General features: G+C 39.0%; 2 protein-coding genes across 2 annotated transcripts in view; both read left to right on the top strand.

Annotated features, from left to right (window-relative positions):
* Window positions 1-19940, top strand: part of exo5 (exonuclease 5) — a 274495-nt gene that overhangs the window by 33884 nt on the left and 220671 nt on the right. The gene's annotated exons all lie outside the window — the stretch shown is intronic.
* On the top strand, window positions 284-8447 carry abhd15a (abhydrolase domain containing 15a). The gene is made up of 3 exons (XM_056263449.1): window positions 284-1315; window positions 5612-5964; window positions 7665-8447. The coding sequence occupies exons 1-3, from the start codon at window positions 815-817 to the stop codon at window positions 8218-8220; spliced, it is 1410 nt and encodes a 469-aa protein (XP_056119424.1). The 5' UTR covers window positions 284-814; the 3' UTR covers window positions 8221-8447.

The following is a 19940-nucleotide window of genomic DNA, read 5'->3' as shown; positions in this document are numbered from 1 at the left end:
TTAGAAGACCTTATAGCCTATTTCGTTTTCAATTCATTTAAGTTGTAATATTTTAATTTTAATACTTATTTTTAAAAAGCGCATTTTTTTTATGTATAAAACTTTAAACTACCCTAGAAGAGTTGAATTTGTTTAAATTTGCTAATGATCCAAGCGTTTAGGATATTGTAATGAACAACATGTCATGAAACATGGTTAAAAGAAGTAATTCATTTATTACAGCATCAGCCTAAAAGTATCTTGCAGATGAATAACATCTTCTGGAGAGGGCGTTCCTTCTCTATATCAGGGATGATTCACGGTTTCGAGACAGTGTGTGATGCGACTCTGCACAGAAAACTATCTGACAATCATTCATTACAATAGCTGTTGTTCCGTGGCACACCACTGAAATGAGGACAAAAAATGCCAGAAGACGCGCTGCATGAGTCTGCCAGGCGGATGCAGGTGAAGAGTTGACTGCGAAAGTGGATCTATTGCATAATCAGACGGAGCACAAAGAGAGGCAACGAGGGAGCTTCGTTTTGAACTATGGCGGCAACAAATCTCATTATTCTGACATAAATTTTGATAACGAGAAAACGTGCCACCTTGGAGAACAGCGGCGAATTGTTGGGTATGAGGATAAAAAACACCCTGCCTCAAAACTTTCAAGTTTAAATTCTTGCTACCAGAGGTTGCATTCATTTTTAGGCTACCTGTGCAGTGTGCTCTCAATTAACACTAAACTGACTAGCTTATGTGATTTTATAGGTTTTTTAAGCCAACATCGGAAGCTTTTGGAGGTATTTGTGCAGCCTCAGAAGCCGTTCAAATGCTGGAATGGATTGGTGCTGCTTGTTTTATGATTTTAATGGCCATACTCTGGCCAGTGGTGAAGTGTTTTGGAGCGGAGAGTCACTCCACGCTGCTGCTTCCACGGCGCGAGAGCAAAAGATCCGCGGAGAGATGCGACTCGAAACTCGAGGGACAAGGTGAATCTGCCACAGTCGCTTTGATATGCAAGCCCTCTGCACTGGCAAACTACCTTCTCAAACATTGCATGACTTTTTGCAAGTCGTTATCGATACCAAAATGGAACTGGCGAATGAGTTCGTCTTTACAAACTGTCTACGGTGCTTTGTGGCCGTTTGACTGTCCCGTGCATTTCATCCGAGATCATTTGCAGTTGAGTGATGATGGACTCGTGGCGTTAGACTGGGCTGTTGTTGGTGCGGCACATCACAAGAGGCGCAGGACTTCCAGTAATTCCACAAGTCCCGTTCTGCTTATCATTCCCAACTCCTATGGGAAAATCACCAGGAATGTGTTAAAGGTAGGCTACTTGCCTTTTTGGATAATTTTATATAATTTTATATTGAAAACAGACTAACAATTTCTGAGAATATCGCAAAACACAAATGTATTTTAAAATCGTTATACCTAGATATTTTTATATCTAGTTTATATATTTATATATATATATATATATATATATTATATATATATATATATATATATATATATATATATATATATATATATATATATATATATTTATTGTGTGTGTGTTCTACGAGGCTGACCCATTTTTATTTGAACCAATTATGATATTTTACCTTTGACCTTTCAGTGTGCTATGCAGCTGAGTGAATATATAAATCGAATATGGCTGAAGGATATTCTATATTTTTCCCATTATAATGAGGCTAAAGACCCATTGGATGCAATTTTCACCTAAAACACTACATGGCAACAGAAATGTTGGCAGCAGTTTCCTAAACACTTTTAAAGATCTTTGCTGTTGTGACGTGAATTTGTTGGCCAATCCAGAAGGCTAATTCACCTATGTTTTTCTTTTTTTCAAATCTGTGGCTAACAGTACTTGAAGATTTTTTGTTGTGCAAAAATTGCACATTCAATATGTCAATTGAGTTTATAACAAGTTGCTACATAAAGACTACCAGATGTCTGGTAAATGGTAAACTCGCATTCTTGTTGTAGTCCTTATTTAGCAAGCAACCATGTTTTGAAAATTCCAAATCTCTGTCTACTTGAATGGGGGAAAGACTGAAAAACACACAACACACACACACACACACACACACACACACACACACACACACACACACACACACACACACACACACACACACACACACACACACACACACACACACACACACACACACACACTTTTCAGGCTTTTCCAGGCAGCTAATGTGGATTTGATGCTAAACAATATGAAACCATTATCATCCGCATATTGTCCAGGATAAATGCATTCTGTGGGGTCATATTTAACGAACAGGACAGGTGAAACTGATACGGTACAGAAAGAGTTAATAAATGTACTTTGAGTGAGGCTGCATTATGCACAGTCTGAATTTGAAACGATTTGAGGCAAGGATCAAATTAGTCTTGAGAATACAGTATGAAACTGGGGTACAGTAAGGTGACGGAATACTCTGACTGTTTTGCATTAAAGTGAAGATGCTGCATGACTTTTTCATTATTTCTGGCAATTATAGCATGCATGATCGAGCTTCTCTCTGACTCTTTGTAGCAGATTCAGAAGTGAGTCATTCCTCCTCAGCCCATTTGGAGCTCACTCCATGTTCCAGACCTAAAGCTCCAGGCAACTTTAAGTAAACTCATTAGATTTTACACTCCATTGTGGATGATTCCTGGAGAAATGTACTCTGTGTTCACCGAAACTTTGTTAGCTGTGCATTGGTGAGTATAGGCTAATCAATGTATTAGCAGGCTCTTCTACTTCTCCTTTTTGTGTAGGGCATGACTGAGAGGAGTCATGGTGAAGATATCTTTGTAGAGAGATAAGAGCCATATAAAAGTCAAAGCGCTGCGTTCTTACAAATAATGGTTCTTTATTGGCTTCAATGGTTCCATGAAGATCCTTTAACATCCATTGAAACTTTCCACTGCACAAAAGGTTCTTTATAATGGAAAAGGGTTCTTTATATTTTTCAAATGTTTTTTACACTAAGAAAAAAAAATGGTTCTCACTGAAACATTCTTAAGGAACCAAAAATGGTTCTTCTATAGCATCGCTGCGCAAAAAAACCTTTTGAAACCTTTATTTTTAAGAGTGCACTTCTGCATGGCCAAGTAGTCTGGGATAATTTCAATCACTTTGTGTGTGTGTGTGTGTGTGCGTGCGTGCGTGCGTGCATGCGTGTAAAAACTGTATATTTGACACTCGGTCATGATTAGACTGACTGTTACAGTAACCACATTTAAATTAGTACAGACCCAGCTTTTTTTTCTTTCTTTTTTTACAGAACAATAAAGTAATGCATATGGTTCCCTTTTAGTTTTATAGGATGTATGGCAGTGTCTGTTTCATGGTTATATGTAAGTCTATATGTTAAATAGAAACATTTGAAGGGTTTGGTTGGGGTTGAATTCTAGTCCACTCCGTGTGTTTCAGAGGAATGTTATATACACTGTGATCATTGCACACAGGCGAGAGGCTGGACCAAATTTGCACATCGCAAAGCAGTGTGTTTCCTGGCTGTTCAGGGAATTGATGCAAGTAAAGGATATGAAAATACTGTGGTGTACTTGGGCAGATCCTGTTTCTACATTAAGTCATATTCATTTGCATCTTAGCCCGATAAGTAATTTGCCATCATGAATAGAATAGAGGAATTGCTGTTGCTTGTTTTTGGTCTTTTTGCAATTTTGCTCATAGTAAGAGAAGGCGGGATGACATTAAGTAATAGGGAAAAGGAGGAATGGGATGGAGATGTTTAAGTCCAGATTTGTCCCAAATGAGCACTACAAGTCATTGTGAAAAACACCAGCACCCTTGCTCTTGGCTAGATTTGAATCCTTAATTTTTAGGTACATTATGCACAACATATTGGTATCATTTAGCCTGGGAAAACCCAGACAACTTCCGGCAAATTTAGATTTGCTCTGCAAGTTAGTCTGGCAAAGAGCTCATTTGAGCCCATTTCTAATCCGTCGAAATCACGGCACCAATCAGAAACGTTGGGGCGGGCTTTACACGATGACGACAGCACAGCGACGGTGAAGCAGATTTTGGCCCTGTCCCAAATGGCATACTCCGGACTTGTGGACTTCCTCAGAGTCCACACTTCGGTGACGTCATGTAGTGCAGACCTATAGGGCCCTTAGCGCGAGTCCGCGAGGGCGCATTGAGAGGTATTTTTGGGACAGACTCGATCGTCACGCCGGAAACAGGAAGATGGTCTGATTGTTGTTATGGACAGGAGCTACATGTTCGGGGAAATATGCTGCCTATTGTTGTTGTGTTTACATATGACTCAGTAAAGCCCTGACATTCTGTTCTATTTATTTAATGAATCATAATGCGATCGTATTATTCAGCTCGCTATTATTAGCCTATGTTTGAGACATCAACCACTGGTCGATGATCATAATGTTTGTATAAACTTTTCATAAAAACCGTAATGATAATTACACTTAAATATTTTCTTCTCAGCCATGTTAACAATTGTCCGTGCGCGAAATCTCCTCCCATCCGTTGTCTGATTGGCCTTTCGCAAGGATTCCTGGGTAGTTAAAGTGCGTGGAGCCTGCATTTTTGCGGGCTTCGCGGAAGACCACTTCAAGGGTACAAAGGGGGCGCTGCTGAGCACACTTCAGAGCGTTAAAATGCTAAATGGGACGGCCAAAGGTGCGCGCGGCAAAAATGACGCGTTGGGTGCGCAAGACCGGCAAGACCCCATTCTTGGCTGTGTGCACGGCTTTTTTGTAACAGCGCGCGCGACGCCGCGTCTGAGGATGAACGACTTCAAGCCGAATCTGCCCGTACATCTCACCGCACCGGCACGCAGTTTGCGCGTCTAAATTGCAAAGTTCATTGCAAAGTTTTATTTTGTTAAGGTTTTGTTTGCTGTGTGTGATTTATTTAATGGAAAGCACATTCACTTCTAGTTGTCTTGCTGTTAATTTTAAATAAACGTAGAGGAAGTAGCATTCAAGTTGTTCGCTCTGCATACATCTCCTTCATTGCTCTGATTGGTTTTAAGTCTATCCAATTTCGCCCAGAGGCATTTGAGCTACGTCCGTTGGTGACGCCCCTTTGGAAATGATTTGTCTAGGAAGCTTTGCCAGACCATAACTCAGTTACAACTGAGAATGGTCTGGTTTTAACCAGGCTAGGTATCATTTAGAACTCAAGCTAAATATATTTACCTTTATCTCACTCAAAGAACGTGAAAAATATTTTGCACTCTGATGGATTGTTTGTTTATAAGGATTCTTCACACTTGTGAAACTTGAGGAATTTGGCGTCATTGTTGCTGGTCCTTCCATCGAGTAACAGAATTTAACACAACCCTGATGTTAAAACAATTCAGCAACTGGGTAGCAATGACCATATTATGGTAGTATGGACATACACTGTATATTTTATTTTATAACAGTTAGTTTATGGCAACGCTCTGTTTCAAAATGAATTGAAAAGTGTATAGTTTAGAATATTTATTTTCACTTTAACCCAAGACTACTTATTACAGGTGTGGACAAGACTCAAGCAAAACATCTTTGTTTATATGCACAAGTATGTCCCCTGTGTGCTGTATCTGGCCTGTGACCGTTTCTGTTTTTTTCTCCTCAGCTCTGTGAGGCAGCCTTGAGTCACGGGTACCTTCCTGTGATCTTCAACCGTCGGAGTCAGAACGGGACACCACTCTGTACCATCAAGCTGCAGCAGTTCGGCGATCCGACCGACCTGCGGGAAGCGGTGCGCTACATTCGGTACCGGCAGCCGGCGGGCCAGATCTACGCCGTGAGTGAGAGCACTGGTTCAGGACTGCTCCTGTCCTACTTGGGCGAGTGTGGCTCCTCCAGCTATGTGACGGCTGCGGCCTGCCTGTCTCCGGTTTTCCGCTGCCAGAGCTGGTTTGAGAGTGGCCCGACCAGGCCGTTCAACTGGGCACTCCTGCTTTACCAAAAAATCTGCCTCAGCAGGTAGGGTTGCTCCTCTGTTTCCACAAAATATCTGTTTACATTCAGGACTATTTAGAATTGAGCTTATCTTTAAAGTCCCTGTAAAGTCAAAATTAAGTATGTGTTCTGAGGTTGTCACACAACAGAAAAATGTGTTATTAGCCACCCAGCCAAATTTGAATGATAAAAAAAGCCGGCAAGTACATAAAATAAGCTATCAAAATCTTGAAAAAATGAGCAGTATTCTCTGCTCTCAAACGCTGGGGGCGTGTCCGCTGGCTGTGCTGAAACCACGCCCACTCGCGGGAAAGCTGCCTAAGGTGATATTAGCTGATACTGCTTTCGGGACGGGGAGATGAAGGCCGAGGCGGGAGATAGTCGGTTCGGCCCCATTCACCAGTAACAGCGGATTATCAGTGAATCCCAGTTGTCTCCGACGAAAGTTTATAAAACTATCCGTGTAAAACGATCACTACAGAGGCGGGTGTTGGCGGTGATCCTCAGCTCTCCATCAAGGTTGGCTCTTCACAAAATTAATCCACCTCTTCTTGATGTGATCGTTTTCAGGAAATTTAAATAAAGACACCGATCTGTTTTGTACATGATCGGATCCAGGTAGCCTACGCATTTCCGTGTCGAAGGTATAGCTAGCTAGAAAACTGTAGGCTGTAGTAACTAATAATACTGACAGTACTCGCGATTGAGCAGTGAACTGATGCGAATGTGCTCTATTGTTAGGGGAGGGGCCAGCCTCAGTGGCCTCAGTGCGTCATCAAGTAGGGGCGTGTCCAGGAGCTCAGGGGCTCCAGTGCGTCATCGAGCCCTGTTTTAGCCCCGCCCAAAAAATCCGGAAAATAGCAATGGTGAAAAACTGTTTAACGGTCTAACTCCACAATTCAGTATTTCACAGTTCACAGTCTTTGTAATATGTTTTAGCAATACATTTCTAACATTTATAATGGGTTTAGAATTTTTTTTTTTAGAATTGCCTTTACAGGGACTTTAAGGATGTTGAAACATTTTAGAAGATTTTTATTAGATTTGATTTGATTTATTCTTTATTAATCCCGAAGGAAATTCAAGGCATCAGTGGCTTAGACAACAAAAATACACAATACACACACTATCAAATACACTAAAAGTTGTTTATCAAATCCTGTTTTCAAAATGTCCCGTTGCCTGCAATTTTTCACTGCAATATTTTAGTTTAAAAAAAAATAACATCCTTTTTGGCTCACAAAATCTTTCGTATCAATTATGGTTAAAAAAAACAAGAACAAGAAGAAACAGTTTAAAAGTGGGATAAAGACATATATGAAAAAGGGAAAATAAGAATACATATAAAAAAAGAGTAAGTAAAGGAAAACTTAATTAAAAATATGTTCTTTGAATGTTAGTCTTTATATCTTTTGCAAGTTTAATGATAAAAATACCAATTCCATTTTCTTTTTGGAGCGTTGAATGGCAGTATATAAATGAAACCTTATTTAAATTAACGTTGTGTTGTCTTTTCCAAAGGGATTGGTCACAATAAGGCATTTCTAAAATAAATCAGCTCAGGGTGATCCAAATTAAAATACAATGCTGTTGCCATAACGACTAGCGATGCGTATCCAGCGCTATTGATTTCTGTGATCTGTCTAAATAGGTTGCCTGCTCGAATCGATGATGATAACAAAACTCTTCCTTTGCTGCTCTTCTCTATTATGATTAAACTGCAGGTATAAAACTGTGCTCGGGGAGCTCGTCCACACAGACAACTTATTCTCCAGCTGCTCTTTGAAGGCGATGGAGGAGGCGCTGTTCTGTCATTCTGGCTCAAAAGGGGCGATGGCGGAGGGAGCAGGTAGCTGGGAGGCGTACTGGGAGCGGAACGACCCTCTGAGGGACATAGATGAAGTAGCCATTCCTGTGCTGTGTGTGTGCAGCCAGGACGACCCCATCCGAGGGGATGACCAGGCCACTCTACCCTTAGAGCTTTTTGAGAGCAATCCACATTTCTTCCTGCTTTTGACTGCCCACGGAGGCCACTGCGGCTTCTCCACATCAGACGAGGGCCCGATCGTCTGGAGCCACCAAGCCTTACTGGAGTTCTTTCGCGCCACCACTGATTTCTTTGCCGCGGAGGAGCGTGCCAAGCTGGCGGCCCGGCGGAGGGGTGTGAGCGGGGCTGGCAAGACTTTCCGCCATCGCAGCGTCAGCACATGCAAAAGACTGCCCGCCTGCTCACATAACATTCACGCCATTTACAACTGGCAGAGGTCCTACACCAGATGATGATGTGCTCAGAGGGTCCCCTGCTTTGTTTGGGATTTGGGAGAGACTGAAAAAGCAAAGAGCACTGCCAGAAAAAGGTCGATTAGAACCATTTGTCTGACTTGCTGTTCATCGCAGCCAAGGAAACCAGCAGTCGAGTCAAAATATCTCAGTTTACATTCAGGACTATTTAGAATTGGACTATCACTGTCAACAGATGAACAATGCCTATCTTTGAGACTGTTGAAACATTAGATTTTTGTCCAGAAAATTGCTAAAAGCTGAAGCAGGACATTAGAAAGATGTGTTACTGAATCATGGTTTCAAAATTGCAATCAACTTAATAAAAAAAAAATTGCGGTCGGTGGGGTTACATTTTTTTTTTTTTTTTTTTTTTTAGATAATAAGACTTAGTTAGATATCCTGAAATAAATTTCTTACCCCATTTTGGCTCACTAAATTTGGAAAGGATTGATTGTTAAAAAAGTTTGCCAAACTAAAGAAAATTAAAAAGTAAACTAACAGAAAATAAACTAAATTCAAGATATATTCTCTGAAAACAAGCTGTAATATCCATTTATCTAGGATGTTTATATGATAATCTCAATATCATTAAAAATTTATTATTCATTTATTTAATATATTTATTATTAATAATATATATTTTTTGAATGGCAGTATATATGAATATGCCTTGAAGTCGTGTTTCTCTTTTTCAAAAGGATTGGTCCAAATGATTTTTCTGTACCTCATGAATGTTTCAGTACTTCATTCCAAAATTTAGAGAATAAAACCATCTACATAGTGGCCCTTTGGTACTTTTGACGTCAGTAATGTTTTGCATTAGTACATTCTGTGCATACAATAATGAAAAGTGACAGAGTAAAATGTAAGTCGGCACTGCTGGGGTTTCTTATGACGTCATTCTGAGGTTTCAGGGAAAGCTGACAAGGGTGGAGCTAGCTTTGCAGATTTTCACAACTCCAAGTTCCAACACTGATTTTTTTCCCTCACTGTTTTTGTTTTCTGCCTTTTCTGTCTCCATTTAAAAAATGTGTAATGTCTATGGTGTCAAACTCTTGTTTAAATTATCTGTGAACGTGGGAGCTTTCATTAAAGGGTTTCAGCTAAACACGTTTATGTATGCGAATCAGGTTTTTGTTAGTAAACAGTACGTCAGAATTAGAGGTTATGCAACAGACTGCATGGAACAGAAATGGGTTTTTAATTTATTCCCACAGCTGTTCCTGAGAGCAGACTCAGAAAAGTGAATGCCAAACTGAAGCATTTGTTAGCATTTAGTCACAGGATTTAGATCCTGGAATCACACAGTTCATTTGATGCATGATCAGGCTTTTACTGGACAGCCCCACATTTAACTTCAGCCTGGAGCCTGAGAGAGAGGAGGTATGATAAGAAGAGACAGTCTCTGCAGACTCCAGCTCTGACAGGCAGCACTACGGCAGTTTAAAATGGCTTTACTCTTCATAATTAACCTATAATACATTCAAACCAAAAATTATTCACTTACACAAATTAACTATAGTGTCCTGGACACTATAAAAATGATAAAAAAATTATATCTGGTGTCTGAATAATTTTTGGTTTGACTGTATCAAATCAGTTAGTATCATCCTGGAAATATTTTAATATGCATTGTTCGTATATGTTCTGTTAATAAATGTGTGAATAAAAAAGTACTGTTCTAAAGTGTTGGGTTGGTTAGATTTTTTTCATCCTCACCTAGGCTGCATTTATTTTGTCTGCAAAAATACGTAATATTGTGAAATATTACAATTTAAATAACTTTTTTCTATCTGAATATATTTTCAAATGTAATTTATTCCTGCAAAGCTACATTTTTTTAGCATCATTACTCAGTCACATGATCCTTCAGAAATTATTCTAATATGCTGATTTGATTTGATGCTCAAGAAACATTTCTTATCAATGTTGAAAACAGTTGTGCTACTCAACTTTGCCATGGTTTGAAACCGCAAACTCTATTTTGATACATACAGTGTCAAATAACCTGTATTATAAATATAGCAAGATTGTTGTTTACTAAAATGATAGTCAAAGTCTGCTGCTCTATTCAACGCATTGATTGATAAATTTAAGAATCCTTACAGAACTGCCTGATGGGGCCATCTAGTGGATAATAGTTGAGAACAGGTCTGTAACCAGTATGTAACTGCATTTCCATTAGTGGTCCACCATCAATATGGGTGTTTATTGGCAGGTTCTTAAACTACTACAACTGGGCCTTTTTTCAATCCTGAATATTTGTGACTTTTTATGGAGCTCACTTTGTGCATAGGGACATTATGCTAGAACAGAAAATGACCCTATATGTCAGAAAAATAAAATGTGTAAAAAATGTACTAATATATTCCTTTAAGATATTAACATGCACACTAAGTGTATTTTATGCACTTAGTAATGTAGGTAGCTGAAACCTGTTAGATGGGAGTGTCCAAAATACTTTTGGCCATGTCACAGTGTTATTTTAGCATTATTTGTATATTTATTTATTTGATGTATATTTAGTCCCAAAACAGACGCCTGTCTCTTTTACACGCCTGGTGTGGGCGTGTGGCTGCAGGTTTGGGTAAATAAAGGCCGGTCTCAAATAGAGGCCGGGTCTGTTTTTTTTTAGTTTCGGGTTGAATTTAATCTTCTAAAACCGTCAGATCGTACGCTTTTTGGCGGCCGCCAACGCAAATGTTTGTCCCGCCAAAGCCTTTTTTTGATCGGTGAGTGATGTAGAATAGAATGACTGGTGCGCTTGACAGGGCGCGTTACGAGCATAGACCATAGGCATAGAGCAGGTTACGAGCAGAGAGAGCGCTCCGGCCGCGCGCGCGCACTCGTCTTCAAACAACACGAGCGCTGTCTCTCCCTCGCGCAGATTAATCAAAATCAGTTGACGCGATAGTAAAAGGTCGGAAGTTTCACGTGGAGCATTTGGGGATTTTTAGAGATTAGAGACTCTAGGCCTACACTCAATGAACAACATCAGAGAATGTCTAATATGGGGAGAACTCCCACTCACAATAAACTTCCGGGGTCTGAACTGGTTGCAGTTCCACTCTAAATCCATATGAGGGCGCTCACAGGCGGAGTGCAGAATGAATGGAGGTCTATGGAGCAATACCCCTAAAAATCCACTTTTCTCAGGATATAATTTTTTGTCTAGTAATTTGAATGTTGTATTCGAAAGAAGATGCAACAAAATTACACATTACTGGGTGTTAGATTTTTTAGAGTCACTTATTTGCTTTAAAAAGTCTTTTAAAATGTCAACGACGTCATACACATCGTACGACCAGAAACCTGCTTTACGGCAATCCTTCATTCACTGGTGCTTTCGCGCATAGACAGACGAGAGAAGCCGCGAAATTTAAAAATACTACTGTTATTGTGTCACGAAATGTAGTTTTAATAGTTTTTCAGTCTACAATGTAGTTGTTTAAAGCTCAAATCTGTGGTTTATTTATAAAGATAGCGCCTATTTAAAAGTTTGATCTGACGTGTTCGGAGTTGTGAGGACCAGTCTTTCACCTGGTCTCAGCGCTCTGCACCCCGCCTGGAACAGCCTTTCCTCGGCTAGTGCTTCTGACGTGTGCCGCTGGCTCTGATGTCTCTAGTAGTGGTTAAACGAGGTATAATTCGTCTTGTGTATATCTAACGGGAGATCTTTGGTCTTATTAATCGTATCATTTGTTCCCTGGCAAATCGTTTTGGCTGAGGGCAAAGTGAAGTTTCATAACTTTATATTTTGGCTATTTTAACGTTGTATCCTGCTGTGTCTGAATGGTTTACTTTATTTCTTGTCTTGTATAACTTATTATACCTTTTAGGCTACTTATACTGTTATAATGTCTCTTACTGATCAATAAAACTGAAATTTAACAAAAATAGACAGGGTGGTGTCATTTTATTTTATATAGCCTATATTTTATATAGCCTTTTCATTACTATTTTATTTGCTGTATACTGTTTGTTTATTTTATTGACTAAACTATTTACTATTACTCACTGTATTTATTATATTTACTATTTGCACTGCATTGTAGTTGTACCATATCGTATTACCATAGATAAAGGATCCATCAGTTGTCTTTGTTATTGCTAAAATCGGGTCAATCACAGAAAATGCTTTTTCCACAAAGCGGCCAATAGGGCGTCTGTGTATTTATTATGTTTATGCTTTTGCACTTTCTTTTCTCTCGAGGCATCAACTACACATCTGACACGGGTAAATATCTTTTTTTACAGTCTATTGTATATAAAGAGTTCAGTCCGCCTATGGCCTTAAAGTCCCCGTGAACCGGAAGTTGCAAACGACTTTTCTCCAGTGTTGTGACGTATTTCCGAGAACAACGGAATACTAAATGAGGCAAAATGGTGGGCGTGGCTTTTTCCCCAACTAGCACCTGATTGGATCTAGAAAAGTAGGTGTTTTCATTCGGCCTGTCTACTGCTATGGTCTACTGTCAGTTGGAGGGGCGTTATTACGGATGTTAAGACGCCGCCCAAACCGTGAAACCTACGTCATCAGGCAAGGTCCTCCAACGCAGAGGGGAGGGGAAATTTCAGATTTTGATTAAAGATTACGAAGCCAAAAAAAATTTTTGTGTGGATTGACTTGCATGGATGAATTGTTCACCACAAAACAATCAATTTAGGCAAACAAAGTAAGTATGGTCAATTTTGAATTCATGGGGACTTTAACATTGGTCCCGCTTCGGATGCCACGATGCCATCAAGCGGTGTCTCTGGTCGTAATCAGTCCTTCACTGACCAATCAGCGTCCATTAGCAAAATGCTAGCGTGTTATGGGCAACAACAACTCAACCTGTAAGACATCGAAAGGACATAAGCACTCGTTCATTCAACTTTCGACCTATAACCCATGTTGAACTTGCAGAACCTACATTCAAATCTGAGATTTCTCAATGACAATCGGGTAAAAGACAAATTTAGCCGCCTAGCCCCATTGACTCCCATTCATTTTGCACTCGGACGATCGCCCCCAGTGGAATTCTGGTGGAACTACAACCAAAATTCGGTACAATAGGACTTAATAGGGAGTGGCCAGGCTTTCCGTAGACGGGCTTTGACAACATCTCAACACTAAATTATAAAGGCCTGTCTCAAATACAAGCCGGTGCAGTTCGACGATTTAGGAAAATAAAAGCCCGGGCTACTATTTGAAGTTTTACGGTATACTTTAGGTGGCAACTTCTTGAATCTGTAATCCTATTACAGCATTTTTCACAAATAAAGTAATTGTTTAAAAATATATGAATATGTGAATAAAAAGGAAGTAAACACTGTAACAGGGCACTCAGTAATCTGGTCATTTCGTATATTTTGGTATATTTTTTCAAATGAAGACAGGGTAACGCTAATTTTACATACAGCACAGTGAAAACGATATGAATATGACACAGTGGGCAACTGTATATAGCACAGCATTTTTAAAAATGAAGGATTTAAAGTTTTTCGATCGCGTCTCCTGTGAAGCTGATCTTCTGTTGGCATTCACTCACTTCGCACGTTATGCTACAAATGCACACTTCACAAGATATCACAGCTGGATTCGATTAAATCGGCAAGGTTTGTGAAATTAAAATGTTTATTAGATAACTTATTCAGAGATTTGTTTAAATTATGTAGATGCGCATTTGCTGAATGCTGACAGTAAATTAGTTAGGCCTTTTTGAGCCTGATTGTTGGCCTTTTCTGTTACAAATAATATAAAAGCAAAAGCTTTACTTTTTCGCATACCATTTAGTTTCTTTGTTTACCAGTTCTGTCTAACAAAGTATTAGATATCACTGACAGAGATGAGAGATCGTAAACTAATGAAGACGGAGAATGTGAGCGAGCGCTGTGTGATCAGGCGCTGGCGTTCTGCTGCAGAATAAAAGTCCGGAGCGCCGTCAAAATAAAAGTCCCGCACACATCGGCCAATCAGAAAAACTTATCGGCCGATGCCGATATTTTAAAATGGCAAATATCGGCTGATATATCGGCCCTGGCCGATAATGTGAATTTGAGTGAATATTTATCTCTATTTGCAGTTTTATCCATTATTAATATGCATGATAATCCTACAGGCTTAACCTAGGAATTTTTTTTTTTTTTTTTTTTTTTTTTGCCTTTGGTAATGTCTTGATGTCTGTAGACCTTCATGTTCTAATCTATGCATACACTCATGCACAAGTGTTTTCCAGCAGCAGATGGCAGTATAATGGGAAACAGCCTGAGACTATGGAAAAGCAGCGCAGCCATGAGTGACAGTTACCATGACGCAGAGCTCTCTCGTTTTGGCTCGGAAAACGAGTTTATATTTAGCACCTATTTTTAAGCTGAAACAAGACACATGTAGCCTAAATAAATTCCGCTTTGAATTTCATACAATGCCTTTGTCCTGCTGTGCATAAAAGGATAGGGTTTCACCAAATGGGAATGTCATAGTTCAGAAAAGTTCTCCAACAGCATTACAGGGGTGAATTAGCAGTGCGGTCGGAATGCACATCATTAGGGGGGCATCAGTGGGCTATATTGACCCGTCACTGGCAGATGTAAGAAAGGCCACTTCTGCACACCATGTTCCACATTAATGAAATGCATTGAATACCTTATGTTTTTGGATACATTTTTTCCCAATGAGCTTCAAACTGAAGTTTGAACTAAAGACTGCATTATTCTAGCTGATGTTTTGTTGATGTAATCTGGACTCTGCAGATGTACAACACCTGTGTTATTTGACTTGACCTTTGTCGCTGCTACCCAGGTGTGACCATTTCCCAACCCAAGCAGCAAATATTTGTAGAAGCCTTTGGCAAATTCTTTGCATGTGCATGACGCAGATGTACTAGGTGGGTTGAAATCTCGCTCTAACACACATTATGTATCTCTCTCTCTCTCTCTCTCTCTCTCTCTCTCTCTCTCTCTCTCTCTCTCTCTCTCTCTCTCTCTCTCTCTCTCTCTCTCTCTCTCTCTCTCTCTCTCTCTCTCTCTCTCTCTTCCTCTCTTCCCATACCTAAATCTGCTTTAATCACTCTGAATAGCTTGTGACTCGGAGAAGAGCAGGTTAACGCCTGTTCCCTGGGCAGAGACATGAGGAGGACTGATGGCAGGAGATGTAATGTGGGGTGACAGGTTGCCTGGCTTGTCTGAAGAGGGCCAGATCAGTACCTTGCATCCTTTCAACTTTGATTTCACCGCAGTTGAATCGCATTCTTTGCAATCTTTACGGCTGGTTGAGAAGGAAGGAGAAGCTGGCCACGTTTACCAGTGGTATTGCCCTCTCTGGTGGAGACTTGCATCAGTTTTTTTTTTTTTTCCATTGTGCAACTTCACGCCTGTGTAGCATGATCTGTGGGCACTTAACTGCTGACTGCCATCAGATATACCAGGCACAGGCCGAAAGAGCAGGGACATTAGTTTCCACTGTTACAGTCAAGGGTTGTTGCAATGAGGAGGGATTAAATAACCAAAACACAACAGATTTAAACGCATTACGCATGGTTATTTAATGCATTTCGCATATCAGGCAATCAAACAAAATTTCGACCCTTTTTCATCTACGCGGCTTTCCTCGATTCTGACTGATCATTCGCTAACTCGCCCTCTAGTTCAATGATTCTCAACCAGTGGGCTGGGGGCCACTAGGGGGCCTCAACAAATTTCCAAGGGGACCTCAAGATGACTTAAAATATTTTTGTTTATAATTGAGGTCCTTGAAGTAAAAAAAGTTGAGAGCCACTACTCTAATTTCATACAAACAAGACGCACGCCATCTAGTGTCTCAATTGATTGTATTAAAAAAACAGCTTAAAGCACTTCAGTATTAAATGTGCTATATGTATTTATTTTTTTGACTGTAGTAAAGCATAAAAATACCATAATATGTTTGCAGATATTTAGTAAACACACAAAGTTCACATACTTGTTTCTCTGAAAAACAACTGTAACAGGCCAGTTATTCTACTTTGAAATGTACGTTCCAGGTCGGAATGTCTGTTGTTGTTTTGGCGCCCACTGTCAAATTATCCAATAATATCTCGACACCCTGGGTTGCCAGTTGCCAGTATTTAGCTTTAAGACAATACAAGTAAAATTATAAAATAATTTAAAGCTGTTTTGTTGGCCGTCTAGCGGTTATTAAAGCTGAATGGTCTTGTGGAAGAACATTGTTTTGGTTGCGCTTCGGCTCCGAAAATAAATATGGTTCTAGGCATTGGTGTAGCTATGCATGGATACGGAACATCTTATCAGTGGATGAACAAATAAATAATTTTTGTGTTTTGAACGATCCATGGTAATTTTTTCTCCTTCTCCTTTTTCTCCTTCTCCATGTTTCAAAAAACATTTATCTTCATAGTATACTACCCCCACAGCCCGAACGCATGGCGTATGTATGCAGTCTCCTACAAAATACATCCCAACAACTCTAAAATATGTCATTATCATAACTTTTATGATATATGAATAAAGCAAAGACATTATTGAATGATGGATTCTTTTGCACTCAACACATTTTTTTTTATAAAAAAAATTACATAGATTAAATCAAAATTGTATGTTTATTTAGCCTACGGTATTTATTTGTTTGATGAGTAGCATTGTAATAAACGGGATAATATTATCCCTGTACATTATCCCTTCTTTATCTGTCAGTGAATGTAAATCATGCTTTTGAATGGAAGGTATTGCACCGTGTTAACGCACACTGCCAATTATAGTGCTGTCCTCTGTTTAGATGTAGACCTGAAGCACTCGCATGGCTCCGTAATTAATCTGTCTGATTTATTGGAAACATGCAGGGACTGCACAGCTCCTGGCTCCCGTCCTTGGGATGTCAGCCTCTGGCAGTAGAGGATATGGGGGAGGGTGGTTCGGTACCCTGGGTACATCAGACATCTGTGTCTTCTGTCCGCAGGGCAGCACCTTTCCGCTTCTCTTCCTCACAACAAAGCGGTGAAGTGGGCTGGGGTGGGCCTGGCCCCTTGCTCACATGGCCATCGGTGCATTGGTCCTGGAAAAGTACAGCGCTTGTCTCCCAGCTTATTGGATGTTGTATTTCATTACCTCCACATGAAATAGCCTTGGACAAATGTCCCACTGCCCCAATCCTGACTCTTTCATATCTTAGGGAGAATCCTGTAGCACTTTATTTTACAGTCCTGTTCCCCCATATGAACCTATTATAGTAATTGCAATAACTGGGTAATAACCCTGAACCTACCCCTAACCCTAACCTTAACCCATAGTCGCCTTATATTACCCAGTACTTTCTTAGTACACTGTAAGTACATGTAAGTGCACGTACTGTAAAATAAAGTGCAACCAAGAATCCTTAAGAAAAAAAGACTGCTTTTGGCACAGAGGTTAGAAGATGCCCTTGCAATTTATTTTTTATTTTATAGCCTATATCACTGCACATACTGTACTGTATGTGGAAAGAAGAGGGAAATATGATGTTACAGAGATCTTTTAAGGCGCCTGAACCTTTAGGAGGTGAAAGCAGAAGGTTAGGGGTTGATATGTTATTATTTATCTCTTTAAGTAAATCACACAAAAAAAGTTGAAGCTTGAGTATGGTACATTTGGGTTGCTGAGAGATGTATGGAGGACAAGTGCCACTTAAGGCGAGACACGGCAGGCAAAAACATCGTTTTTTTTTCATTGGTCAATTTTGAGATTTTGGGCTATTTGTCTTCAATAACATGTCTTCTTTCAGACTTGTGCTGAAAAAAAGTCCAAAATACACATTTAGGTATTTATTTTACTACACTTTGTCTGTTTGCGTGTGTAGATTTCACATAAATTCATCAAAAGTTGGCGTTCTAAATCATCCCTCTGCTCCGCGGTCGCGATCTGCACCCTGTCATCACACACACCGTTAGAAAGCTCTCTCTCTCCTTTGCAACGCTATCTGATCCAAATATGGTCATTTCCTGTTTATCAGCAACCAATCTTGAAAGTAAAACCAGCGATTTAACTCGAAATGCACATCTCATTGGCTGATGTCAATTTCTGACAACGTGATTCGTTCAGAATCATCACGTGACGCGCTCTGACATTATATACATGCATCACATAATACTATACTTTACACGCTATATATACAAAACAATTACATTACACAACACATTTCAGTTTTTGTATAATATAATTACTATATAATACTTACCAAATCTGTAATTGTGGGATCCTAAAGTGGTTGTGAGTTCCTCAGGCAGAAACATATTCACCTGTGTGATGGACTGTTGAAGTGTTGTTTTGGATGTTATGATCAGTGATGGATGAAGCAATGATGAGTTTTGGATGTTAAACAGTGTGATACATTGATTTTACTTGGACCTAAAGCATATTTTGTCTGTAATTCATGGCTTTCAATAGAAATGAGTGGAATTTTGCCATACAAATCTTTAAAGGCCGTTTTCTCAAAATGAGTTTTTTCTCACACTCCTAGTGACGATTTTCCACTTCAGTAGCACCTACATACACCAAACTTTACAGTCCTATTCCTAACTATATTGTGAAGGTTTGTTCAGAGGGATTTGTTGATATATAATTTTTGGCCTGATTTATATGACATTTTATGCCTAAAAATAGGGCGGAAATCAATTTTTTAAGACTATTGGCAGTATTTTCTGATTTACAGGGTAACAAAAGGAGATATTCATAATCCCCTCTGAAAATGTCTTTTCCTTGAATATATCAACAAAATGCAACAATAATTTTGAACCTTGTTTTTTTCATCTTCAAAAAACGTCACTTCAAAATATAGGCAAATTAGCGCATATTTAATTAGATATAGCCTGATTAGCATATTTAAACAAAAAATGACAAAAAACTTGCAATACATTTTTTTCTCCAATTCATGTGAGTAATCAACTGGTAAAGTTTCATGGTGATATCTGTAAGTTAAATTTTTTAGCCTATTCACCTGTAGTGTCTCGCCTTAAAAAATAAAGTTAGGGAATCAGTTACCTATGCATTCATTCAAATAAATAAATAAATCACTTTTTTGATAGATAAATAATTCGAAAAATGCCGTTTATTGGAACAAATGAAATACATTAATAAATCACGCATCAAATTGACAAATAAATAGACAATATGAACTTTTTTTTATTAATATTTTAAATTAGATTATTTATTTATGTAAAATATTTCAAATTAATTTATATTATTTAAAAAGTTAATAATAAAATGATAGTTTAAAATGTTAATAATAATAAAAAGTTTTAAAATGTTAATAATAAAATAATGCATTAAATAATTAACAATTCAATGTGTCTATTTATTTAAAAAGTAATTTTTTTACATTTGTATTTTTTAATTAATACATTGATTAGTGATTTTACAATTTAATTGTGGCATTTCTAGGCCCTGTTTACACCTGGTTTTAAGATGCGTGTTGGTCGATCGGATCACAAGTGGAAGACGCTAAATTCAAGTGTGAATGGGGTCTAAAACGCTTTGAGCTTGTCCGCTTTTTTACCAACCACTTCCAGAGGAAGTTGAAAACACGTTTCACTTGACTGCTTTTGTAGTGTAAAAGTGTTCTCTCACCATTCCTGATTTCTAAAACGCACTCACAGCGTTCTTGCGGCTGTCAGAGCAGAAACGAAAGCGAATGCTCTCGGTATCTTTTTCTGTTTTCTCCTGTTGTGTTCACTGTTCATATGTAAATTGCATGAGCTTATTTCCTC

The sequence above is a fragment of the Rhinichthys klamathensis genome, unplaced genomic scaffold, assembly GCF_029890125.1.
Source record: "Rhinichthys klamathensis goyatoka isolate OS25496 unplaced genomic scaffold, OSU_Roscu_1.1 h1tg000206l_1, whole genome shotgun sequence".
Classification (NCBI taxonomy): domain Eukaryota; kingdom Metazoa; phylum Chordata; class Actinopteri; order Cypriniformes; family Leuciscidae; genus Rhinichthys; species Rhinichthys klamathensis.
This window is presented reverse-complemented; position numbering and strand designations above follow the sequence as displayed.

Excerpts from the sequence above, each read along its gene's own strand:
- abhd15a (XM_056263449.1), top strand. The coding sequence starts at position 815 with ATGCTGGAATGGATTGGTGCTGCTTGTTTTATGATTTTAATGGCCATA. Across the intron at positions 1,316-5,611 it reads TCACCAGGAATGTGTTAAAG|CTCTGTGAGGCAGCCTTGAG; the intron begins GTAGGCTACTTG and ends TTTTCTCCTCAG. Across the intron at positions 5,965-7,664 it reads CAAAAAATCTGCCTCAGCAG|GTATAAAACTGTGCTCGGGG; the intron begins GTAGGGTTGCTC and ends ATTAAACTGCAG.